The 27,122-nt window shown below is 42.7% G+C and overlaps 1 protein-coding gene across 22 annotated transcripts in view; it reads left to right on the top strand.

Annotated features, from left to right (window-relative positions):
• Nucleotides 1–27,122, top strand: part of LOC119460956 (dystrophin) — a 392,574-nt gene that overhangs the window by 356,407 nt on the left and 9,045 nt on the right. For 4 of the 22 annotated variants that reach the window (XM_049672005.1, XM_049672004.1, XM_049671987.1 and 1 more), the window contains 7 exons: nt 20,014–20,102; nt 21,165–21,495; nt 23,764–23,875; nt 24,760–24,968; nt 25,476–25,523; nt 26,202–26,271; nt 26,906–27,021. The exons of 4 other annotated variants lie outside the window; for them this stretch is intronic. In XM_049672005.1, the coding sequence (XP_049527962.1) occupies nt 20,014–20,102; nt 21,165–21,495; nt 23,764–23,875; nt 24,760–24,968; nt 25,476–25,523; nt 26,202–26,271; nt 26,906–27,021 (975 nt within the window). Of the gene's footprint in view, nt 1–17,315; nt 17,377–17,497; nt 17,560–17,728; nt 17,804–18,235; nt 18,441–20,013; nt 20,103–21,164; nt 21,496–23,763; nt 23,876–24,759; nt 24,969–25,475; nt 25,524–26,201; nt 26,272–26,905; nt 27,022–27,122 lie in introns of all 22 variants that reach the window. 14 more of the 22 variants (XM_049671999.1, XM_049671988.1, XM_049672001.1 and 11 more) reach the window with 11 other exon arrangements.

Below are 27,122 nucleotides of genomic sequence, written 5' to 3'. Positions count from 1 at the left end.
GGGTACTTTCAGAAATAAATGAAATTAAATTACATGAATGCTGGCAAATGTTTTTGAACTAACTGCGATGCGTACCACTGTTTTTCTTCATCCTAGGCAACGGAAAATCTCGTCATGTTTATCCACCACAAAAGTCAACTGCAGTATATCATGCAATTTTACTGAGAAGTTGGTAAAGGCTGGGTTCCCCAGGATCGTGTCCGTGTGTAGGAAAAAGCTATCATCATCAGCATTGGCTCGAGCGTCATCTTTTTGAGCGTATGGCCCCTCCTCCCTCCCGGCCTGCTGAGCCCCCGCTATCTCTTCTTTTGTGCCAGTCGACCTCCTTTTATGCCGCGTTCCCCCCTGAGTAGAGTTGGGCCCTGCTGCGAGGCTAGCGCGGCGAGCCTGCTGGAAGCTGCGCCCGACAAGAGTTGAGCCCTATTGGGAGGCTAGGGAGGCTAGGCCGGCGGCGCTCCTTCTTTGAAGGACGGATGGATGCTATGAACGTCCCCTTTGAAACGGGGTGGTGGGTTGCGCCACCAAGCGTCCCTCCGCCTTGGCGCCACCTCATGGGGCCGTATGAAAACGCCGGGTGGGCGGCGTTTTCAAATTTAGGGTTGTAAAAAACGTGTACGTTATACCGCTGTTATCGCCGGATCTTACGTTTGCTTCATTACGTGACGTAGCTCACCCTGGCGACCACGTGAGCGCGTTAGCACTTGTGTGCGCGCCGCGATTAGTGTAGCCGTCTTTAATAAATCGCTTTGACGGTACGGTGATCGCGACTGTGTGCGTTCCCCCTGCAATGCCTACGAAATACATCGGAACGTTCACAATAGGCATGTTCTGTTGGGTGATGCCCAACGACGACACGCCCATTCTCATTGTGGGGCAATATTCTACAGCAGACCCACCATTGTCTACAGCAGACCCACCATTGTCACAGCGTCGCTGGCTTCCATCTTCACAGTAGTGGAAGGGCTCTGAATTTTTTTGTATCTTTATGCACCACATGCCTCAGAAGCTATGCCGAAATGCCAACTCCAAATAAGGCGGATGCACAATGTGACACCTATACGTAGCGATGTGACAAGGGCGAAAGTGATGTATGTCGCTTAACGAGGGTAGAAAGAATGATGATGGCAATTGCATGCATTTAAAAGTACACGTATCACGGAACAATTGCGCATTTCGTTCCTCTTTTGTGAATGTTGGATGTACCCACACTGAAGGATTGGCCAAGAACGGGCACACCCCCCAGTGGCGAATGTTGAATGGCTTAATAAAAGAAAATAGAGTAAATCATGGAATCGCTTAAATAGATTCACTATTTCATTAGCAGATCAGTGTGCTTTACAGATGTCTGTAAGCCGATATCACATGTGTTCAGTTTTTACGTAGGAAGTTCTTTTTTGTATCGCAGGATATAGAGGAGCGCGTACTTTGTCACCATACAAGGGTTATGCAAGCATGTTCACTAGTACTTTCGTGCAACGCACATAGAACTTATATATAATATAACTGGAAATTCATTCGAAGTGGGTACGCCTTGCAGTCTCGCCGGCTACAATTCGTAAATTGCAATAAGTGCCGTAAAGCAAATACTTCAAAATATATTTAGTGGATTTTTGTTCATTAGTTGAATATGTGTTTCGATTTCTCGTGCAAGCAATGTCCGCTTCTCTGAATAATCAAGCTCAAGGACTGGAATTATGTTACCCCCAGATATGCCACAAAACTTGAAAATGATCACCCTGTATATTGTTACTCTTTACCGTCTTCCAGGGTCTTCACTTAGTCAATTACGTAGCTTAAGCGCACTTCTTCATGAACATGGCCTGTATTCATCTCATTAAGTTTTATTAGGAGATTTCAACACAACTGCAGGGCACTGGTGAACTTATCCTTGTCATGCAATCTAAGATAGATAGATTTGGTTTTGCTCGGGAAAATTTGGCTCAAATTGACTATACGTGTGAAATTAATGTTGGTCTATCTGATCACAAAACTGTTTATGTTTCTGTTTGGATAAACGTTCCAAAACCGCATTGCCTTTATTTGACATTTCGTTGTTTTGCCCGCGCTGATCTGTCCATTACTCATCATTTAGCCGATTAATTTTCCATTTTTGAAGAACTTAGCGTCTCATCGATGTTAATGAGCTAGTTACTTTCTTCAAGAAAGCTATAAAAAATATGTATTGATTGCTTTGAACCGCTGAAAACAAAAAGACAAACCCTAGGGTTCGCTAGATAACCCGTGACCTTGTGCACCTCTCTCGTCGTGTTGCCAGACTACGCCGTGCAGTGATGTGCCAAATAAAGGCCGACAATTTCAGTCTTTCAAGGAGGAACTTCGAGTTTAAAGTCAATGCAGTTCGGGATTACTACTAGAGATGTACTTTACCAAATTTACTTAAAACTAATCCGACAAAGTTTTTGTCCTCAATTTTTCCCCCTGCAGTGGTGCATTGTCCAATTCATTTAAATTTCTTGGTTCAACTATGAGCGATTCTGTAGAAATTTCAAAGTATTTAATGGGTATTGTAAGTCGGTTTTTATTAGAAATAACCTGGTTATTCCGCCTCTTGATTTTAAATCAAACTGTTCAATGACTGATATTGTAGTAAACGAGGACGCTGTACTAAACTTAATTCTAAACCTAGACATAAAAATAAACCGAGGCACAGCTCACATTTCAAACTCATTTCTTTTACGTTATTCATTACGGAATTCCTTACGTACTACCTTTACGGACTTCATTTATGTTATTCATTACGGAATATCTTACGGCAATTTAATAAATCTCTGTCCACGTGAGTAGTCCCAAATTCATGGTAGGTCGCTAAAGTTTTCCCGCTATACAAATCTCGTGATAAACATACTTTAACAGATGACAGACCGATTTCATTAAGCTCTCAGTGTGGCAAGTTGCTAAAGGATATTGTCTATAAACACATTACATAGTTTCCTGAATCAAACAGCACCCTATCTATATCCCAACCTGGTTTTAGAAAAGACCTAAGCAGGGTTTCCCAACTCGGTTTGCCCACGATATAACTCAGTCCCTTGACACTGGTGTCCAAACTGATGCGTTATTAGATTTTTCACAAGCTTTCGACACAGTAGTTCGCACTAAACTCTTGCACAAACTTAACGGCATCTGAAAAAAAAAACAATATTGTAAACTGGTTATCCAGCTTTCTCTCCCAACGTTCCCAATATTTACTCAACTCTGCTGTAAATTTGTCATCTTGCATAAACAGGGCTTCATGCTCGGCCCACTCCTTTTTCTTTCTCCTCAGGACCTCAATAAAGTTCGTAGTCACTCACTCTGCTGTACACAAATGACCTACCTTCTAATATCTCTTCAAATATTCGCTTATATGTCGATGATTGCGTCATCTACACGTCATTAAATCTCGCACTGATCATATCGCTCTTAACCCTTGCTTAAACGCGACTTCTTCAGTCGCGCGAAAGGCCATGGGGGGACGGGAGGGAGGGAGGGGAGGCGACGTTTAGCTGCGGCACCAAGGCCATGGTCCTTGTGGTCACTAAATAAATGAAAACCACCGGATCATATATATTTCTCATTCTTTATTAGTTCAAATAACCAATTACACCATCATATCATAATAGTCATAATTCCAAACACATAATTCCCACCATAGTAGAGCTTCGCTGGTCTTCCATGCCCACCCCAGTGGAAGGGCTGACAAATTTTCGTTTCTCGAAATTTCGATTGTGGTCTAACCTCTAACGCCATGATATGTAACTAGAGCTCTGATCTTTTATGGAAACCAAGAGTAGTACCAATGTTACTGGACCTAAAGCTAAATCATCTCCAGATCAAGGCAACATACGGAACACCTTTCTGCTCAGGTATGCTGAAGCGTTGGTCCATTTTCTTTTCATCTTTCGTTCCTTGTTACCTTCGGCTGCCATTCCTACAGACTGGCTATAACTGCACGTGCACTGTCGTTCCCATCCCGAAAAAAAAAGGCGACAGAACCATAGTGACAATTTATCGTCCGATAACGTTAACTTCATAATGCTTCAAGCTAATCGAACATGTTGTAGCTAATGAAGTAACCAAATTTCAAAGTGATGACATTGTACTTTTCCACACCAGCATGGTTTCCGCAACGGTTTCTCTACTGTAACACAATTAACATCAATTATTCACAACATTGCTTATGCTTTTGATAAGTCTAGCCATATTGACGTAATATTTTTGGACATTAGGAAAGCGTTTGATCTCGTTCCTTATAGCAAACTTATAGAAAAACTGCACTCGATTAACCTTCCAGCCTGTTATATTACCTCGGGGGCGGCTTAGCTGTCTAATGGTAAGCAGTTTTTTTTTCAATTGATAATTACTCTTCTAACGAACTTTCAGTAGCCTCGGAAGTCCCTAAAGGTAGTCTGCAGGGCCTGTATTTTTATTAAACGACATCGTTAACGAAATTTCTCACCCTGCTCCAGTTATATTATTTGCTCACGACTGTGTGGTGTTTAACGGCGTTACTTTCCACGAAGATAAATTAATGCTCAACTCAGAGGGCATAGAAAGACGACTTTGTAAAGCAGTGAATTAGATATTGATCTTACATCCCTAATGGGCAAAATATACAACAGAAGGTCTCTGGGGCTGATATATGCGGACGACATAGTGCAACTAGCGGATAACGCAAGGAATTAACAGACACTGGCAAATATAAGTGGCAATACAGCGACAAATCTAGGCCTTCGGTTTAGCACAGAGAAATCGGCAATTATCACCTTTGTTGAAGAGGCGAGTAATGACGTGGTATGAATTTAACAGGAAGTAATACCTATATATAAGAGTGGTGGCGTGGAGTAGAGGTAGAATACCCGGCCTCAAATCTGAAGGTCGTAAGTTCGAATCCTACTCGAGTCCACTACATTTTCAGGCATGGAGTGGTGCCTGACACCGGCAAGAAAAAAAATTGCCGAGAGCTAGTGGGGCTATACTAGTTCAGGTACAACCAAACTAGGAAGGCCCACTAAGCTTCATCAAAAAAAGTCACTCCCTCACCAGAACAGGAATTGGCCTCCCTGGTGCAGTATTCGGCCACTACCTCCCTCATGACTCCGACAATTTGCAGGCGCAAGTTGGAATACGCTAGCGCAAGACAGGGGTAAGTGGAGATCGCAGGGAGAGGCCTTCGTCCTGCAGTGGACATAAATAGGCTGATGATGATGAATACCTATATAGTGAAGCAATATAAATACCTGGGTGTATACATAAACGAAGGAAAAACCTACTCAAGCGTCCATCAAAATAACCTAAACATGAAAGGGAAGTGGAATACAGCAATAATGAAACAGGGAGAACTTTGAGGCTGCAATTAATAAGTACGAGGTGATGCGAAGAATTTGGGAAAGTGTAATGGTGCCAGTGCTGACGCTCGGGGGCCAAATGTAGTTGTGTGCTATAAATCAGAAATCTTGTCGAGGTTAAAAATTAACCAGAAAGCGGTGGGCGAACTGGCTGTGGGGGCCCACGGTAAAACCACAAATGAGGCAGTGCAAGGTACGTGACATCTGTTTCGGCTTCATTTGATGTCGGTTCGGCTTCATTTGAAGTCAGAGAAGCGCAGAGCAAGAATAGTTTTCAATAAATGACAAGGAACATGGATGAGAATAAATCGCCGGTTAAAGGGCACAATATATGTGTCTCAAATGCATGTACGCGGAGCGGAGGAAGGGGTCCAGAAAGCAACCAAGTACAGTGTAATTGAAAGTGTAAATAGACAAGCAGGAGGGGCCAGAAGAAATGAAGTGAGATAAACAGAGACGGTAAATAGGATGCAAAGAAAGCCAACAAAACAACCACGGAGATTTAGAAAAACGGCAAGAAAATGCGAGGGAAATTCTTCATTTCATTTTTTTTTTTTTTGAGACGCGAAAATAAAGCAGATACAACAATCAGGACAAGATGACTTGTGTAATAGTCGAAGCAGCAAATATAGATAAACTGAATGGCGCATGTGTACGCGCACAGCGTCCCCAACGCTCACTGAAAAAGAGTAAATCTTTTTGGGCGTGTATGTTTGGAGCAATAAGCAGTTGTGATTCAGCGGCCAACATGGGGAAGTTGATTGCTGTATGTTTCTTTATTTTAGCGTGTCATGTGTATGCAGTATGTTTCGTACACTCCCGAAAATAAATGTAGTTGTAAATCAGCGCACGTGTGTGTGTGTGTCGCCTTCTCGTCCTCGTCATTTCGCACTGTTCTTCGTTCACTATATATGGACCATAGATTTAATATAACCTACTCTAGGAAGGATACAAGCAGTGGCCAGAATGAAGTGAGAGCGCCCATGCATTGATCAAATTCGGTAACCACAAGGACGCTGCCATGTTGGCACTCTGTGCAGGCGCGCAGGCGCAGACGACGAGATGCGATTCCTGCGAGACGCGCAATCAAAGCGATCCCGAGTCTGGCGCCACGTACTTCAGGCACCTGCAAACGAATCCTTTTACGCACGGTAAATTTTACATCAAGAAATTTAGAAATCGCTATCGGATCTTCCTTAATATTATAAGGAATGATCCTTAGAGATTATTCATACGCACATGCTTTGTCTTAACTGCTTGTTCTTGCATGATATTTTGAATAGTTCTAGCGGTAAAAAATGCGGTAGCAATATTACGGCGCCTTCACGGTTGCCACTTTTTTTCGCCTATCTTTGCCTCCAGACTCAGTATACAACTCTATGCTATGGACTAATTGTCCCCGCCCCGTTTCAAAGCGGATACCAATAAATATAATCATCATCATCATCATCGTGTTGTGGCGACAACGGATGTAGACCGCGCTGTCTCAGTGGAGCTCTCTTCCAGCGTATCTAGAGCAGCTTGCTAAAGCGATAAGTTTTGACGTGGTTTTGGCCTACTTTTTTGCAATTTGTTTCTTAGAGCTGCTATAGGGTAAACCAGTTATCTATACATACTTTATTAATGCTTTTAAGGTACTTTCTCCTTGTTAGAAGTAGGTAATGGAAACATTTTTTAACAAGTAGTGTTATTTTTATACAAGTGTTAGTAGAAGATTACGAGTGCAAAGAGGAGCCGTAGCGTGCATTCTACGGAGTACGGGCATTTCTACCAGTTGGAAGAAAGGCGGTTTGAGTCTGTAGGCGAGGCAGTTGGGACGGATTGTGGCTGTAGGGTGTGTGTGCTAGGGAGCTTAGGGTCGCGATTAGACAGCCCAGAACAGAAGGATAAGCTAGCGAAGCAGGTAGGAAATCTAGCAAACGAACTCAAGAGTGAACAGAAGCAGACGATTGCGGTGGAAGATAAGCGAGCCACTGTAGAAAAATTGGAGGACGCTTGAGCTTCGCCTTTAAGAGTAGAACGCGATAGCGTTATTGGGACCCGTTCGCATCGCATCGTTCGCAACCGGCAAGTAGGCTTCATTCACTGAAACACAGAAGGTGGGAAAGCCAGCTTACAAAGACAAAGCTTACACCGATCCCCTTAAATTCGATTTCACTTTTAAACAGAAATGCATTGCTGAGAATACGTTTTCCAGGGGCAATATAAGCCGTCTGATATGAAGAATGTGAAGACGCCGGTACCTTTTTTCATTATTTTATTAATTGTTTGCTATTGCCCCGACGCCCGCGCGTGTCCAAAAAACGTATTTGGCAGGCCAAGTCCCAATTTGACCTGCCGAGGATGCCAGCGCCATCTGGTTAAGATTTTCGCAAGTAGGCTACCCGAGTGAGCCGGTGTTTTTATGGTAGAAATGCTGGCAAAAGAGGTTTGTCTTTGAGTTTCCTCGTAACAGAATTATGTTTTCTCGTGCATTGAAATAACAGTCCGACGCCAACATGTCTGTACGTTGTGCTTGAGTTGTACTTCACCGTTTTTCTGACGGATTTCACTGTGAGAAATTAAATTTTTGTTCACCAAAAGCCTGCACCACAACGAAGGGGCTGCGCGGTCGTGGTGGTTCGGAATTATTATCTCCTGCACTAACACCCTGCAGATGCGGTGGTTGCGAATAATTTTTTTCCGCCACGATACCGACGCCAACACCGGATTTTCTGTGACATGGGGCCCTTAACGCTGCCGCGTTAAAACAGGTTCAGAGGCACATCGGTGCGAGCATAGTGAACAGGGTCGGCTCGGAAGCGGGAACAAGGGAAGCCAGAACATAGCCTCCTCGATAAACTCTGTGCCTGTCAAGACGCCGAGAGAACAATAGGGAGGCGCCGTCGGCAGAGTTGCAAACTGCCGCCGCTCATTTCGCTGAGGACACCACCGACGTAGAGTGCCACCCACGGTGGAAGAATATTTAGGTGTTGACACTGCGCGCGAGCGAGCGTCCAGATTATGTTCGGCCGCGCGCGGGCGCACCGAGTAGCTCTGCTGCGAGCAGATAGAGGGCGCCGCGGCCAGCGGTCCCAGCTTAGCGGCGCCGGCGGCTTGGCATTCCTCTGCCTCCGCTAAATTTTCGTTCATAGTGGAGTGAGTAAATCTCAAAGCGCGAAAAAAAAATCGTTATTTCACATTAAAGTGATAAGTGTACCAGGCTTCGCTAACATGAGGTTCCTTGTACAGGGCGTGGATGACGTGAACACGGATCAATCGGGCAGCACTCAAAGCCCACTGAAGTTACCCTCGTGCGCGCAATTTGTTTCGTCCGGTCTAGCCGTTCATCCAAGCATAAAAAAATGAAAGTGTTAGCCCACGTGCTACCCCTCAATCAGAAGAAAATAGTGACTGCACCAGAAAATGTATTTCATGCTTATCGCTGCTTCCATTCACACTCAGAAAACCATTCAATCATCGTTGCGCGAATTCAATGTGGCCGCGATATAAATTAAGAAATGAAACGGCGCAAGCTTCCGATATGCAATGCACTAGAGCAAAGTGGCTGTTCATGGCTAGAACTTAAGATGAGAATGCACATCAGCTATGTAAAAACTCTTTCAAATGGGAATTTATTAGGTGGGACGAAGGCAGGCGTCTATCTTGAATTAGAGCATCAATACCACTGTTTACTGATGAAAACCTGAGCAAATGCCTTTTTTATTCCAATTGCACTTAATATAGACCGTGTATATTATTCATTGGGCTTTCGTCCATTGAGGACTGAGTGGCTCTTGCAAGATCTAAAAAAAAGAGGTGACTTTCTTTTTTCTTAAATTGCATATGAGAATGTGCCAATGTAAGCGTGTTTGACAATGCGTGCTACAGCCTGTCCACAAGTACACTTACACCCACCACACAATAATCCCATAGACCTTTTATTTATTTTTTTGCAAAGGCACAATACGAAAAAAACTTGTGCATGAAGCAGCTCGATAATTTTAATAGGTGATAACCATCCCACAAGCTTGCGGTCTCATACACTCCCACAATGGAAGAATGTATAAAAACATGCAAGCGTGTAATATACACCGCACGCGCATTGTAAAAAAAATTCAGTAGTCAGGATGGAACAAATTTGAAAATCAGGCACACATCTGCACAGAAAACAGCAGTATTTTACAGGGTGCACAAATATTTCAAAATATGCAAATGTCACGTAGCTGGACAGAACCATAGTAATGTTGTTGCCGTCCCTTGGAGATACTCGGTTATTTTTTACATTCCGCCGAATTAGATAATTAGTCGTATTATTGATCAACTTCTCAATTATTATAATTAGATTAAAAGTGTCAATGAGAAAATTGTAGAGCAACATGAAAGACTCCCGATACAGCTTTGTATTGCTCAATACGCGCTACGTAGAAGTGTTTTTCCGAGCATGAAAGAAGCTCACGAATACACGCAAAGTGCCTCGAGTGGCCAGTCGCGCGGCAATATTGCTGTATTCGCGGGTTTCGTTCACGCTCGGAAAACACTTTTATGTATCACGTATTGAGCAACAGAAAGTTATATTGGGAGTTTTCCACTCTGCTGTACAATTCTCTTGTTCATACTTTTTATCCAATTATAGCATTAAAAGATTTGATTAATAAATTAAGAAAATAATTATGTAATTAAGCGGAATAAAAAATAATCTGAGTATCTCCAAGCGACGGCAGAAAACATTACCTTGGTTCTGTCCAGCTACGTGACATTTACATATTTTCCAATCTTGGTGCATGATAGTAAACCACCCAGTATATATCTTTTACATGCAGCAAAATTTGCACAAACTACTGCGGCACACAGGAGGTTCTCTCTTCCGCAGCGGCTTTCGAGGTTTATTTGACCGTGTGAGGTTTTTTGGACAGTTTGGAAATAAGGTGGGAATCCTTTTATCGAGCGCTCCGCGTAATATTGCCACGTGTCTAGCGCGGCGATGACGATGGCATAAGACACATCGGCACTTATGAAAAACATAGCAAGAAGAAGAAGCAGTGACTAGCGCGCGCTATTTTAAAACCGTCCGTTCTTGTTACTGCCTCTGCCGACAAGTGCGTTTCGTTTGTCCCTCGAGCTTTCGACGTCGTGACAATATGCCATCGATATCGTATCCTCTGAAAAATGGCTGGTGCAGACATGGTCGGTAGTCGTTAGAGTTCGGTCTGCCCTCAGATTTGCACGGCGTCACTGCTCTAGACGACCGCTGTCGGACGGCGCTTTGAATAAAGGCACACGCTCCGCACAAGTCGGGTATCCAGAATTGCAGTTCGGAACGAAGCACTTTCTAGCCATTTCAAACGCCCCTCAGAAGGCCGCTGCCACCTTCGTCGAGGGCCCGTGGCGACAATACCCAATCACAAGCTCATGAAACAAACGCGAACAAAAATCGTGCCTTCAAAACAGCGCAACCGCACATGCAAGCAGGAAGACGAAGCAGCGGCAGCACGCGCCTTGCCGCCGAGGCTGGGACCGCATACCGCAGCGCCCTCTACGACGGCGCCGAACCAGCTGCAACCAAGCCGAACATAATCTGGACGCGAGCGAGCGGCGCTTTCGCGCGCGTTGGGGGACGAGTGCCAGCACCTCTCCTTATTCTTACACCGTGCTCACTTATTGCGTAGTTTCGTTTTAGATAGGTTTGTATTTGGAAGTGCTACGATTAGACCGCGGTCATCGCGTGTGTTGTACGTTGCTAGGACGAATATGCTTGTCAAATCGCCTGCATTTATTAGAAAAAAAAATTAACGTGGGACTTTTATAACTGCAAAGCCGCGAATAACTAGGACCGGTAATATTTTAGTAATAGGCGATTTGTGTTCAATAGGTGTTGCATATGTGAAAAGGAAACTGGATTTAATCAAAACGAATGTTTTTAGTTTGTGTATACTAAAGCTCTATAATCTACGTATGTTGCCCCTTATACTTTCCGATAATGTTCGTTGACGGTTGCGGCGAGCGACGAAACTAACCGTCGCCGCGAGCTTGTAATCGCTTTGTTTCGGAAATCTAAACATGGCGCGTAAGTGCTTCGAGTCATACATTTGTGGTGCAGGACGGGCATTTATTTGCCGATCTCGCATAAAGTCTGTGGGGCACCGATTACGCATCACTCCTCCCTGTGTTGGAAGAGCACGTTTGCGTCATGCGCAGGCGGCGCGGTTTGCCACGACAATAGAAAGAAATAGAATTGGGTTTGGGTTCTTTGGGCTCGTACGCTATTTCCGAGAAATTCCGTGCGTGGCCAAAGGCTTAGCGTATGATGCATAACTTTGGGTACCCTATTCTACTGCCTAATGTTATGTATTTCCATAGAATGGCCGTACGTGGTTTTGCTTGCCTGTCACTGTTGAATCTCGAAACGGAACATGAACAAACTTGATTGCTGTATCCGTGGACTATATGAACGGTTTAAAAGTAACAAGAAGTTTCATTTTGCTGACACGGAAGCGCATAATACGTCAGGACTCCGTGTTGTTAGAGCTGTGGAAGATGCGGTGGTGTAGCGGGGATCAATCCCCAAAATCGCATTGTACGCGCACCGGGCGCAAGAAAATCGCTGCTCAAATGCGTCAGCAGTGTTATGCATCCACGGTTAATTAAGTGCGAGTCTGCAGTAACTACTCTGTTTGATAACGGTAGCAGGCGACCTCTTTACAGTGTAACTACTTCGTGCCGAGCGCCATCGTACTCAGAGCTGTACTATAAGGTTGCGTAATGAACAGCGCGAAGAAACTGGACACAGAACGGAAGAGAAAAACACAGCTCTCGATTTGTGTTTTCCTATTCCGTTCTGCGTCCAGCTTCTTCGCGCTGTTCATTAAAAGTATGCCGTCGCACTTCGTTGGGAAGCAATAAAGTTAAGCAACATCGATTCGCTTAGCTTGTTGGCGTCGCGTGGAAAATCGCTCACATGTTTATAACGCTCCAGACGAAAGTTGACCGTTGCAGTGAGCTTCGTGCGAAGCACCGGAGTGATGAAATTCTATCACACCCCAACATTCTGCCCGTGGTACGCGTGGGCGCGGCAGGTGCGCGTGCGTAGCACGTCTCCTTCCAGTAGCCTGGCTGTAGCGGCTGCGCTAGCTTTCCGCGCGGGTGAGCGCATTGGCGGCTCGCGCGCACTATCTCGCAATTTATCTGCGGCGCATGCAACGGCTGCGCGAGCCCAGAACTGAAAGCGCTTTCTTACAAGGGTATAAGAATAACAAATTTAGGAGCCATTCCACTCGAGGTGGATGGCCAGCGATGGTGCAAAATAGGACTCATGGTTAGGCAAGGGTACGCGTATTCACTGTCATTATTAATGCGAAAGAATTATTTGGCGCATGAGTCGAAAAATCCGGCGTCTGCCGTCCTACGCGAACACGAATGGTAACAAAAGCCACGTGACCAAGCGGTGACGCCATAACATGACGTCATGAAGAGTCGCATCATAAGAGCACGCGATGCCGTCATGACGTCATCACACGGCATCTTTTACGTTATGACGCGAGTGATGCAATATTTTTTCTCGAGGAGGCTTCTGCAAACTAAGCCAAATCATGGCTTTCGAAAGAACATTTCGCAGTATAGGAAGGAATCGAACCCTGGTCCCAGGGATGCCAATTCATTGCTGGTATATGATAACTTTGTGATTACTGAGATGTACACTGTTTGGCTATTACAGCCTTAGTTTCTTGGCCAAATTTAAATCTTAGACTGATGTTGTTGAGTGTTTGAGTCACTTGAATTGGTGTGGCACTTCAAACCAAATTTTTCTAGCATGAGCTGGGTAAAGCAATTCGATCTTGTCTGGCTTATTATTATTACTATTATTAAGTGCAAAATGCTTGAAGCTTTCTGCACCTAATGGTTTTTACTACCTCTGGGATCGGCCCACAGTTTTCGCTTAAGGACAACAAAAATGCACGGAAGCCTAGAGATATACAGCTCTGCTGCAAAATCAGGAGCCAAGACGAATGGTACCTTTCCTTGCGTGTAGTGCTGCAAATCTCATTTTTTAAAGATTCGGAGTTGTGTTCAAGTGAGAGAAACGCGATGCCTTTACTCCCCTCTTCATTACGCCAGTGCAATGACAGTCAGTATTTTCAGTGATCGGCTGATATCTGTTCATGTTTGCCAGAGTGCGCATTACTTACTATCGATTTAATTAACATACATGTGAACTGCAATAAAAGTGTGGTGCTTACTTCGTGAAGTTGACCAATACATGCTGTTGCTACAAATGCTCTGGATTTCAGGCAGCCTGTGACTAATTAGCTTCTTTTTCTTCACTGCAGCTAGACTCACGAGCTTCAAAGAGTCTGTGCTGGAGGAAGTGGACAGCAATGGCGACATTGTCAAGTCTTGGTGTCAAAGGGGTCTGAAAAGCTTTGAAGCTAAGTGCGTCATATGTGACCTGGTGATCTCCTGTGCACAGCATGGGACGTCTGCTGTAAAAAGACATGCCTCGTCCCAGATGCACCTAACAGCTAGAAAAAAACACTGCGATGCTGATGGAAACTTTGAACCGGCCGAAGTCACTCCAGTCTACAATCAGCTTCAGTAGAAGTGCTGGAGTCAGCACATTGAATGACAGTGTCATTCGAGCTGAAGCATTATTTGCCATGTCCTTGGCGGTTAAAGGAATTCCATTTTCTTACGCGGACGTGGCAGCGAAGATCTTTCCTCCAATGTTTCATGACTCTCAAATAGCAGGAAAGTTTTCTTGTGGAAGGACCAAAGTATCCTACATGATTTCAGATGGCTTAGGGCCGCACTTCAAGAAGAAAGTCATTGAGGAACTTAGCTGGCCAGAAGTGTACTACTCTATTCAAATCGATGAGACGCCAAAACCCGAACAAAGAGTTCAACAACTGGACGTGCTTGTGCGTTACTTTTCAAGAAAGCAGCAGAAAGTTGTCATCGAACACCTGGAGTCCTTCAACCTGGGTCGTGCGACAGCAGATATAATCATTGACTGTGTCGAAAGGAGTATAACAGAGCTTCCCAAGGAAAAGCTACTCTGCTTCTTCAGTGACGGCCCCAACACAATGAAAAGTGTGAAGAAACTGAAAGATGCTGTCCACCGAAATATTCTGGACATTGGAGAGTGCAACCTCCACAAGGTGCACAATGCTTTTGGCACAGGCCTTACAGCTTTTGGTGCAGATGTCGAGTTGTTAGTGATGGATGTGTACTATTTTTTTAAACATGCTGTCCGGTCTTCGCAATTTACCAATCAGCAAAAGGAGCTTGGTATTCCGGAACACATTTTTCTAAGACATGTGAACAACAGGTGGCTTACATTTCAGTGCAGCCTAGAGCGTGTGCTCGAGCAATATGATGCACTGAAGGCATATTTTCACAATGCGGCTGACAACAGGCCATCAAGTGCTGCACTGCCAAGACGATTGGCAGCAGCACTTGCTGATAAGCAATTGCTCGCAAAGATGCTCTTCTTGAGGAACACAGCTGAGCTGTTCAATAGATTTCAAGCACTTTTCCAAAGGTAAGAACCCCTTATACACATTGTGCACTCCGAGTCCGTCAGTCTTTTAAAGAAGTTGTTGAGTCGCTTCATGAGACATGACGCCTACCAGAATGCGACTGCTGCCGAGCTTAAATGCCTGGATGTGGCTGCTCCTACAGGGCTGAAGCAGGCTCCAGAGATAGGATTGGACACTGAGCAAGAGATGCACAGTTGGAGTCCTGAAGAAAAAAAATCGTTCAGGGTTCGGGCTCGAGCATTTTACATTGCAACAGCGCAACACCTTTTAAAGCAGCTGCCACTTGACAACAAGCTGCTTTTTCATTTGCGTTTCCTAGATCCTGCCCTGCCTTGTAACAGTAGAAGAGACTGTTAAATCCATAAAGTATGTTGTTGCCAGTGTGCCCCATATGATAAACGGCAAGCAGGTAACATCTCTAGTGGATGAGTGGCATTCTCTTCACTGTAAGCCAATGGATGAACGTGCTGCTTCCAGCAACAGCAACATTGACAGCTATTGGGCTGATGTGCTCGCTGATGGTCAGTATCCATTGCTCTCTGTATTTATACGTGCATTGCTCTCCCTGCCACATGGAAATGCAGAGTGTGAACGGGGATTTAGTGAGAACAAGCGCATCATAGACAATCGTGCAAACTTTGGAATTGTAACCCTCAATGGCATCAGACATGTTAAGAGCTACCTGAAACGTTTTGACAGTGATGTTTCCCAGGTTCCTGTAACACAAGAACTGATAAATGCTGCCAAACATTCACACAAAAAATACTTGGATCGCCTTCAGCTGGAGGCTGAGGATAAGGAAAGACGGAAACGGAACGCCTCTGCTGACTCGGTCACTCATAAGAAAGTCAAGCTTGAAGAAGAGAAACATTGCCTAGAAGGGCGCCTAGAGTCATCAAAAGCAATGCTCCAGCGAGCACAGGGTCTCATCAAAGGAGGCCTGGATAACAAAAACATGGAGGATATTGAATGCGGCCAAGTTCTTCTGGCCGAGGCAAATGCTGCTCTTGCTGAGAACATGAGAAGACTTGCAGACATCAACAAAAAGCTGCAGCAGTTTTAGAACTTCGTTTATGGAGGCTGCATATGAACAAGAGTGCTATATGTGATTTAAGGTGCAATATTTTATTATCATCCATGCTATAAGATAGGGGCAGTAGTTCCACATTTCGACAATCACACCATTGTATTTATAGTGTTATTTCATAAAATATAATTTTGTTGATCCAGTATTCTGTGTTTGCTTGTGTTGAAAAAAAAAGAAAGGCTGCAGGAGGTTATTCCTATGACGGCGTTTATTTTTGCATTATTGAGTGAAGTAATGTTTGTGTTCCTTGGAGTCTTTTTCTCCACGAGATCTGCAATGGATGGAAATGTTTACCAAGGTTCTCGTAAGAACATACGAATTATTCAAGTCTTTGAATGTAAACTGCCACTCGGTTTTTCGAAATACTTAAGGATGTGAAATATTAGCTGCTCCAAGCTGCTCCAAAATGCCAAATTGCCTGCTCCAAAGTGCTCCAAAATAAGATTTCTGGTGCTCCAAAAATTGCTCCAAATCCTATGTCCGCAGTAGCATCACTGAGAAAGAGTTACCAAAAATACTTGTTCACGTTTTTAGATATAATTTAATCATGTATTTTAATAAGGAGTATTTATTTGTTTCCTTGCTGCAACCATATCTGCTGAACCACAATTCTACAGTTTCGATTACATAAAACTGGCTGCAATTGGGAGCCTGTGTTCAGTGAAGTTTTCTTTGTGGTGACCGAAGGTTTAGATTGCTGCTTATCTTGCCTCTTTGCCGTAGGGGCAAAAAAGTAGGGGCACCGAAACTAAAAATTAATCTATGTTCTAACGAGCAGAATGTTCATATAGTTGCACCCTCCATGACCTCCAGAAAGAGGCCCATGACCCATTTGGGGATCATGGCCCACAGTTTGAGAAACACTGGGTAATGGGGTCACTTGAGTCTTGGCAGCCGGAACAGGTAAGATGGTGCTGGCGCCTCAGCTGTTGTAAACATAGAAAGTAATGCAACTCACAGGGGTGGGACATAGCAGCTGCTCTGTGAATCAGCCAGTGCTAATGTCGCATGAGATATATTACAATTCATAATAGGTGGAGCCACTCCAATTTTACATTTTCGTCATTTCGTCACTTGCAAGAGCTTTGTTACAAATGGTGAATTCGTCAATGCATAAACCAAATCTTTCAATCTAGCTCAACTTCACATTTTCCTTTAGTGTCCCTTTCAGAACAGAACTTTCATCTTGTCTCACTTCGTTAACTGCCCTCTGCTATTTGGATTTATAGCATGGTTTAAGGGGCAGTAATGTGAGCATTCATAGGCTGGCCTTTGTATCTGGGCCACTCTGTATCTGTCGCAAGAGAAAAAATATGTCCCCTATTACGGTGGTTATCGCTAACTTTATTGTTCTGTTCTTTCTAGCCTCTGTGGAGCAGCCTTGGGAAAGAGCTGTAGCCGGAAACAAAGTGCCTTACTACATCAAGTAAGAAGAGCTTTACTTTTGAGTTTGCCATAGCACGTGGTTTGCCTGTTTCAATCTGGGTATTATTGGCGCTGTGATATTAGAGGCTAAAAAATAATTGATCATTTGCTCATTTTTCCAGCCATGTTACCGAAACCACGCATTGGGATCATCCTCGTATGTTAGAACTAATGGACTCGCTTGGTAAGCAATGCTTCAATATTTTTTTACTGTAAAACATGTTAATGAGTTGACAATTAGTGGAAGGGAAGTGTTCCTGGATTGTTGTGTGCTGCTCGTATACTGGGCACAAGCAACCTTGCATAAGTGAAGTGTGGAGAAACTTTCTCATTGGAACTTTTCTATTTTTCAGCTGAATATAATGATGTCCGGTACTCTGCATACAGAACATCAATGAAGATCAGGACAATACAAAAGAATCTTTGCTGTGAGTAATTTGTTAGCAGTGTCTCACGTCCCTTGTAGAAGACCACACATTCGAAAGTTTTCCTTTTTGAGGCGAAGCCTTCTTATTGTTTTACCTTGACTAGCAGGCAAAACATAGTTACGTGTTTCTGCTACAAGCACCTTGAAAACTGCATAACTAAACCTTAATGTAATGGCTATTCACCTAGGAGCTACTTTCATAATTTTCATTCTTGCCTACCGAAGGCAGTGCAAAAAGCACGGGCGTGTTGTCGCATATTTGCAGTGTTTTCAGTATAGAATATACCTATGCCAAGCCAACATTCTTTCAGTCTAGGAAAGTATTCAATTCACTTTATCTATAGGTGTTTGTCAGATGGTAGCATATACTTTAGTAGTTTCAGTGTTAAATCGGAAGCCATGGTTTGATGTTTTTACTATTTGTTCATTCCAGTGGACCTAGTCTTTATGAACAATGCTATCAACGCATTTGATCAGCATGGCCTGCGAGCTCAGAATGACAAGCTGATTAGTGTGCCTGAGATGATCACTTGCTTAGCAACCATCTATGAAGGTGTGGCCCAGGAGCATTCCAATTTGGTGAAGGTGCCACTGTGCATTGATCTGTGTCTCAACTGGTTGCTCAACCTCTATGACACGTGAGCTTCTTTGTCACTCTTTTCACTCAAGTGTGCCATTTTATCTACTATGCGTTAAACAACTGTAAAATGATGTAAAACAAGGAATGCCTACTGTGTTAGCATTCTCATCATGATCATTGAGAATTTGTCTCTACTACGAAGAGGGAATGATGATTGCATCCTGTTAAATCACACTGATGTCTAACGGTGCATTTAAAAGTATCTGCAACTATCTTTTGGTTGCATCAATCATGCGCTGGCCCTCATAATTTATTTTTAAGCATTTCACTTGCCTCATGCTTGGTACTGAAGCAGCTTAATGAGTGTTTAGGAATTTGTGATTTGGAATTAGTTCATAGTATTCCCTGGGGGAAAAAAAAGAGGTAGACAAATTGTGGAACATACACATGCTGCCGGAATGATAATAGACATTGCCTAAGGCAGAGCTTTTATTTTCTTATTGCTTTTCATTAGTAGCCTTCCTTTTGGCCTCCACTCACTGAGGAAATGCCAATGAATAGCAGTGGGTGCCATATTTTACATGAAAAGGAACCCATTGGAGCATCTTTGCCTTGTATATAAGCCCGTCAGATATTTTGCCCCAGGCTTCTCCTTTGCTCTTAGATGCATTCTAGCCAAAATCAGACAGTAATTATTTGAAGGTTCAACCCATACATCTGCAAGTACTGGGATGTGTCAGACACCTTATGCCGTATGGTATGGGGATGTGTGCGAAAACATGGCACCGCAGACACCCAAACACTAACCAAGGAGCAGTCGGAGGCCAAGCTAACTCACCCGGACCCGAAGAAACAGTGCAGCCTGATCGAACAGGCACGGGAGATGGCCATGGCCCGCGGCTACCTGGAATAAGGAGGCTGCCCACCTAGGGTGCCGACTGCGCCTGCTCAGAATAAAAGTTTACTCTCTCACTCCCCGATCAGGAGCAAAAGATTTCATGAGCTCAGGCCAGCTGGCTCCTCTAGAATTGCCGTTTTTATTCTTTAGACCATAACAGACCACTAGCTTGCTCACTGGCTGATCGTCTGAGATCTGAAGTTTTTACATAAGAAAATTATACTGTATCAACTCTGGAACAAATGACAAGCATGTTATATATTTCAGTCTGCAATGCTTATGTTTAAAGTTAGTTTTGGTCAGTTTCATTTTATGATCATTGAAAGAGGTGATGTTATGAGATTGCTGTCATTAGACTCTTGTGAAGACAGTGAAAATCTCATGTTTAGCTGGCATCTAAATTTTGCTTCTTGCGTGTGATATGTCCTTACTCAGCATGGCTCGGCACAGGTAGGTTGTTGCAAATGGCTTCGCCAGGCATCTTGCTCATCTTCATGATTAGCAATGCTCATCAGCAGTGCAACTTTGGAGCACTTCAGTCCTGTTTTTCTTCTGTGTTCTGAAATTTCCATGGTTCAGTAAATAAACTTTAAAATGAAAAAAAAAATGAGCAGTCATCTTTCTGGCTAGGTGATTTGACTCATGACGCCATGAAGTGACATTGAGAAAGTCGTAATTTGTGCAACAATTACTAAACATTTGTTTCTTCTTTTTTATCCTTTTTTTTTTTCAGGGCTACAAGAACAGGGTACATAAGGATCCTGTCGTTTAAGGTTGGGATTATCCTGCTGTGCAGGGGTAATCTCGAAGACAAATTTAGATGTAAGTATTGGCCAAGCATCATGCAAGACCAAATGTTGTCAGTTCTTAATTGTGATTGCTTATTGTATTGATTCTCATATATTACTGGTATTTCGTAAATATGTGCTCCAAGGAAGATATACCAAACTACTTAGTAATGCTAAGTACCTGAATAATTCAGCTGGTCTTGTGGTGTAAAAAATTTCAAGGGCTGAAAAAGTCTTTAGAAACAATCGCGAAAAAAAAAAAAAAAACTAGACATTTTCAACTTGGCAGGAATTTGTACGTGATGATGCCTGACTGATTAGTTAGTGGAAATGGTTTAATTGATCAGTTGACACACAAGTAATGGCAGTACTTATGTGACAGCAAACATTGAATTAAATGGCAGTGGGTGAATAAGGAAAGCTTCAGCTCAGAGTGAGCATTTCAACAAGGGGATTTTTTTCTCATTCTTGTTTGCGTATTGTTGAACCCCTTTCTACCTTCACTACCTTCAGGCACTAGCTCAAGCAGATGTTTTTGAACTTTCAGTGTTTACAAAACATACCTTGCTAGCGTAATTGTGAAGTCTGTGATACTGTCATCATTGTGGGATTCTTGTTCCTGAATGTGGGCGCGGTGCATAATATTACATGTTGCATATGCGTTCTCAATTTGTCTACTGTGCACACAACTTTGTGGAGAATTCAGTTATAGGAACCTTAAGGAGCTTGAAAGAAAAGTTGAGACATGGCCTGGTTTTGATTACCTGATAAATTTAACAGTTATTTGCCAGTTAGTGTAGTAATCAATGAATAGGTAGCTTAATTAGTCACTGTTGTGTATGTAGTCTGTATGATGTTACCAACAGAAGAGTCTCAGTGTTACGAGAAAGGAATGCAATATATTGTACTCAAAACTGCCAAAGTGTGTCTAACTTGATGGCAGAATTATAGCCACATTTTTTTTTTTTTCATTCCATATTACCTTAGTTAGGAGCAGGTGACACAATGCCTTAGTGTTACTAAGGGCACTTCTTTTCTCCAAGGTATATTCCGCCATTCCCCAACACCGTTTTCATGGGCTTGCGTCACTTTTCAGACCTGTTCCGGCTCATTGCGGACGGTAACGGCTGTGCCGACGAACGACAACTAGGCCTCCTGCTTCATGACTGCGTGCAAATTCCGAGGCTCCTTGGCGAGATTGCTGCTTTCGGTGGCTCCAACATCGAGCCAAGTGTCCGAAGCTGCTTCGAGATGGCAGCGCCAGCGGGGCGGCATGAGATCCAGGCATCACATTTCCTGAACTGGCTCCTGCAGGAACCACAGAGCCTGGTCTGGCTTCCTGTACTCCATCGTCTGGCCGCTGCCGAGACAGCACGACACCAAGCCAAATGCAATGGCTGCAAACAGTACCCTATAGTCGGGTTTAGGTAAGCAAAAAAAGAGTTCCTGTGGAAACAAGGGAGCCAGGGTGGTATTTACTCTTACCTGGCATTTCTGTTTGCTTTTACAGGTTTGCAAAAATGATAGCATTATGTGAGGCGGGTCATGTGACTAGCTTTATTTGTTACGACCTGGCATTGCTTCTTCATATCCCAGAAAAGGGGTAGCGGACTCAATTCAGTTTTACATGTTTGCAGTTGTGATTGTAAATTCGCATCCATGGGTACTGCTCCCATGCTATGCCAATCTACGATTACAAACTTTTTAGTCTAATTCTTTATCTGTTTCTGTGGTTGCAATATTGGAAAATAAAATTGTTCTGCCTTTTTTTGTGTTTTTCAGTGTTAAATGTAAATGCTGAACAGCAATTGTAAGTGCACCTCCAGTACAATTTACATCATTAAACATAATGTGAGATTGTTGACTATGAATCTTCAAATAGTAATTACTCAATCTCTTTCAACATGTTCCACTTTGATTTGACAACATGCCATGATTCTGGAGGTATTGTGAACTTGCGTGACTACAGTTGAATTGTTATTTCTTTAGCTTCATAGTCTCAAGATAGACATTCATCACATGCATCCAATATATCTTCGCAGGCTATTCGAGCAGGCTCTTTTTGTAGATAAATGAACTGTATTACTGCTGGATGATTCATTGTTTTGTCCAACTTGGCAATTTCTTCTACTTCCATGTTTGCAATTGCAGTTGGTTTGATATAAAATTATGAACATTATAAACAATAAGTTCTTTCTTTAAGGGTCTTGAACCACCCCTCAGGCTTGGTGAAAAAACATTGTCCGTGGATATTGTACGCTGCTGTGAACATTTCAGCCAAGTATTGCAGTCGTGCGCGACGCGAAGAGCTTGAAAGCGGGGTGCAAAGTCACCTTTCTCTCAACGCTCTCTTTTTAACAGAACCCATGTTCCTCACTCTTTTGTGGATGCTTTATTTTGTCATAAAGTGTCCGAAAAACGTGACTGCTATTGACCAGCAGCTGATAGCTGACATCAATCAAGAAGATAGCCTGGTCAGACTACACGCATGCCTGTGGGTGCGCGCTCGATCCTGGCAGCTCCTGGTCAGACGCCTTGGCAGACTAATTGATAGCGCTTCAAAAACGCGCAAGTTGGATGTGGCTATTATTCGTCGGTAAAGTTGGCGAAGGACAAAGTCGGTCCGCGCCACTTAGCATGGTCAGACTGCAGCATTTGAGCACGACCACGCACTCAAGCCCTATAGTGCATAAAGCAAACGCTGCACATACGCACTGCAGTTGCAGTTTGCTGCGGTAGCTGTGGTTTGCTACACATAGCTGCGGTTTGCTACGGAGCGTAGATATCGCGGCCGCCACAGGGTGCCATCATGAGTTTACTGACTAAGCGCACTGCGGCGCGCATCGTAGGCATCATAATGGGAAGTAGTGGCATCTATGTTAACATCCAAAATCAAATTTTAACTGCACGCCATGGTGACGTATAGAAGGCGGAGCCTTCTGGGCACGCCTCGCTCAGCCGTAGCCTTAGCAGGGCAAGACATTGCAGAAGGAGCGGAAGCACCGCGAAAGCCGTGTTTGATTGCCTATAACTCCGCTTCTGCTGAACGCATATCTACTGAATGCGTATCTACTGAAATACTTTTTGCAGTATTTCTGAAGTATCCTATTTTAACTTCAAATGCCTTTCTCCACTTCGAAAAAGAGTGGTTCAGGGCCCCTTTAACTCTTTGAGGGTCACATTTTCTTTTTTTATAGTAATGCATCATCCCAGAGTCGCATCTTTTCATTGTAGGTTTAAATTCTTCAGAGTGACTTGTTTCAAGATAAAACAAGGAAAGAATTTTTTTGTGACAGTAATGCAACACAATTTTTTTTTTAATGTGTGCAATTTCATTCATGGTGTATTGTAGAATACAGGGATAAACTAGCATATATGTAAGGCAGTGACCCTCGAAGGATTAATAGAAAGATTGTGTTCGTCTAGCACATACAGCAAAGATTTATCCTGCCTGTACACTTTCCCAAAATGTAGTTTTCAGAACATTTTGAAAACTCGTTTGTACTTTAATGTCCTATGTCCTGAATCTATTGGGTGCCTATGCCTCAAAGCTACAGCTGTCCATATTTTTATAGTCATATATAGTTCACTCCCTGCTAGTTTAGTGACTAATTTTCAAATGTCTGGCAAGAAATACTTTATGCTTTCCAATATTACCAGTGAGCATGAAAGTCAGAGAAGGCTCGCTGTTCCAGGTATCGGTGTCTCAAGTGCTTCAATGTGGACCTCTGCCAAAGCTGCTTCTTTTCGGGAAGAAAAACCAAGAACCACAAGGTTACCCATCCGATGCAGGAGTACTGCACCACGGTGAGTTCCGAAGTTCCTACTTCTGAGGAGCCGTCCTGCATTATGAATGCTTTCATTGTTTTGTTTAGTTACGTGAATTTTGGGTAACTGCTTTGATTAATGCTTCATGCAAGCACAAATGGACAGAAATCAACTTAGTGGTCTCTTTGCTAAAACTACCTGCAAATATTTGAACTCAGAATATTTTTTATTTATTCTTTCCTGCTTTTTTTTTTATACGAGCCATCACACTTCGTACATGTATGTTAGTTTCAGATAAGCATGGCTTTTCATTAAAAGCTTACAACCCACTAAGAAAGTAGCATAAAAAAAGACTACAAAGATTGCTGTGCCAAAATGTCAAGGTATACCTAAAAGCTGGAAAGGAATGTTATACTGGTGACAATATGCAGTTAGACTCATTTTAACTTTGCTTCTCTGTCTTGACCTTGACTTTATTTAGCATAAAGCACCTGAACTGAGACTTTGCATGCTTAAGAATTTACTCATCTTATTAATCCATCAAAAGGTCCACATTTTTTTAACACTGTGTGACAAGAAAACAACCTAATTTGGTAAGGTTTTGTTTGCAGAGAACTGCTACAAATGAAGAAAAACTCTTATGTGTGCGTATATGATGCATCTTCCTTCTTTTTTTAAATATTTATAAGCCCAATAGGAACCTTGCATTATATTCAGAACCATGCCGCAAATATACATCACCATAATTTTTCCCACTAAATTTGCAATGAGCTCAGCCACTAAACAGCGAAGTCGTACATGAAAGCCAACTGTTCGGATGCCCCAAGAAGAATACAGATGCACATGCGTAGGAGATATTGTGTTTGCTCAATTACCTTATCTGGGGTCATTACGCTAAACACATCTTTTTATTGCATCGCCAGACAACATCTGGAGAGGACGTGAGGGATTTCACCAAGATCATGAAGAACAAATTCAAGTCTAAACGCTACTTCAAGAAGCACCCTAGAGTTGGCTACCTGCCGGTGCAGACTGTCCTGGAAGGGGACGACCTCGAGAGTCCTGCACCATCGCCACAGCACACATTGTCATCGCAGGACATGCATTCTCGTCTTGACCAGTACGCAAACAGGCACGTCAGAATCACCAGCAGGGTGATTTCTGATATTCTGTACTATTTCATTTTGTTTATTTCATATTTGTTCTTTCGTACTTACTTTCTACCCATCTTTAACTTTTTGTTTCACAGTCTTCTCTGCATAGATAAAGAAACAAAACATGTATATATTGAGTTAATCAGTTTTCAAAAAGGATTTCGTTCATACTTGTACCTAGTAGCCTTTGCAGTGCTACCTGTTAGGTTGTAAATTGGTCGTATGACACATCTTTTGATGCTGCAGCATTTAAGCTTATGTCATAAGTAATTCTTTATGCAGTACTAGCAATGGTGCAAGAACTATTGCATGAAGTTGGAAGGTAATGTAACATTCCTCAAGAGAGCTATGTTGACTGTATCAGTGGTGGCTTGCAACTGTGAAGTTTGCTTTGCAAGGAGACTGACTGGATCCCATTGTACCATCCTGCTGCAGTTATTCGTATGGGGAGTTTGTTCTAATTACTTTCACTTTTCACTCTACAGGTATACAGACACTGAACTTAGGACAAGGAGTAACTCTACTCCTGACTCGTAAGTGCTCATAATTGCTGGCTTATGTCATAAAACTTGCATTAATATTTCGAAATAATTGAAACCTACAAGCACATTTTATCTGTCTAAAAACTAGAATAGGGTATTCAAATAAATAAAAGGCAGTGGAAAATGTTTCTTTCGTATGGTATCTTACAAAAAAAATTTTTCTACACTTCCCGGCTAAGCAGCAATTTCTCTAAGCTCGGTAAAGTACTTTACAGTGTGTCAATTTATTGATGCCAAGTTGCAGAAATTATTTAAAATAAACCTATAAATACAGCTATATATAAATAAAACTTATATAGCATTAGAATAAATGTGAGATATATAAAAAGGTACCTTACATCTCTATTCTCAAGCAGCATTCATTGTGCCTAATTAGTTAAGTAAAATAGCATATTGCCACTTGTTCATTTACATGCCATGGTGACTGGATTCTTTGTGTGCACTGAATCATTCATTGTATGGTGTAGATAAAAATTACTTGAGGTTTGGCAGCTTCACCTGTTTGCTTCAAAACAGATGCCCTTAAGTGCTTATCAGAAAATGCAATGTGGAGTTGTTACTAAATGTTTGTCAGCTTGAAACAAGATGACATTTAGTTTCCTTTTCTGTTTAAATACAGCACAGTTGCTTAGCATCACTTGTCTGGTTTTTTTTTTTTTTTCTTTTTAGGAGCGAAGATGAACATCAGTTGATCGCACAGTATTGTCATACTTTGAGTGGAGAGCTCCCAACATCAGTGGTAAGCACATTTTTTTTTCTCTCTCTCTCTCTCTTGTAACCTGAAAAATTTAACTCTCTGGATGCATGTTTATTCTACAAACTACCATGTGGACATTATTGTGGTTGGCCTACCTAATGTTTTCTACGGTCATGACAATCTATATTGTGGCTTTGAAAATCTATCTTAGTTTAGTGTCATGCTAACAAAATATAGGCTCTTATTTACTGTCTCACTTTAAGAAGCTTGGACTAAGAGTAACCTGAGTAATTCTTTTCCTTTGTATTTTGTATAACTAATGCGAAAGGAGCTATGACACAACTTTTAAGTGCTGTCAGAAGAGAGTTTGCTTACTAGATGGTGTGTCTGGACATTCAAGCTAAATGTTGCTCTTGCACTTTCACACACAGCACTGAAGGTATACAGCTACACATAAAGGAGGCTTGTCCCTTCCTGTTGCCTTTTGAAGTTTCCGCGATACTTTTTACAATAACCAATTAATAAGAAAAGGATATCATTTCAAGTAGCTTTCTTCTTTTTTTTTTCTGCTATCATGTGAGTGCTTGACTATGTGGCATTTGTTGGTTTCTTTTTCTGACTGAAGGAGTTCTGCATTCAAGCCACATGTATTCACGTTTCATTTTTTTGTATGCAGTGCAACTCTTCGTTGTTTCTTCAACCACGGAGCCCTGCTCAAGTTATAGCAACCATCGATGCTGACCAAAGGGATGAGCTTGAGCTGATGATCGAGGAACTCGAAGAGGAGAACAGGTCTGCCGCACAGCTTGCACTCATCATTGCTTTGTGGTTACTTAAGACTACATTCATCTTATACTGTGATGCCTGCTTGAACGGAATGTATTGCATGAAAG

The sequence above is a fragment of the Dermacentor silvarum genome, chromosome 8 (assembly GCF_013339745.2).
Source record: "Dermacentor silvarum isolate Dsil-2018 chromosome 8, BIME_Dsil_1.4, whole genome shotgun sequence".
In the NCBI taxonomy this organism is placed as follows: Eukaryota; Metazoa; Arthropoda; class Arachnida; order Ixodida; family Ixodidae; genus Dermacentor; species Dermacentor silvarum.
Note: the sequence above shows the minus strand (reverse complement) of the source record. Positions and strands in the feature narration are given on the sequence as shown.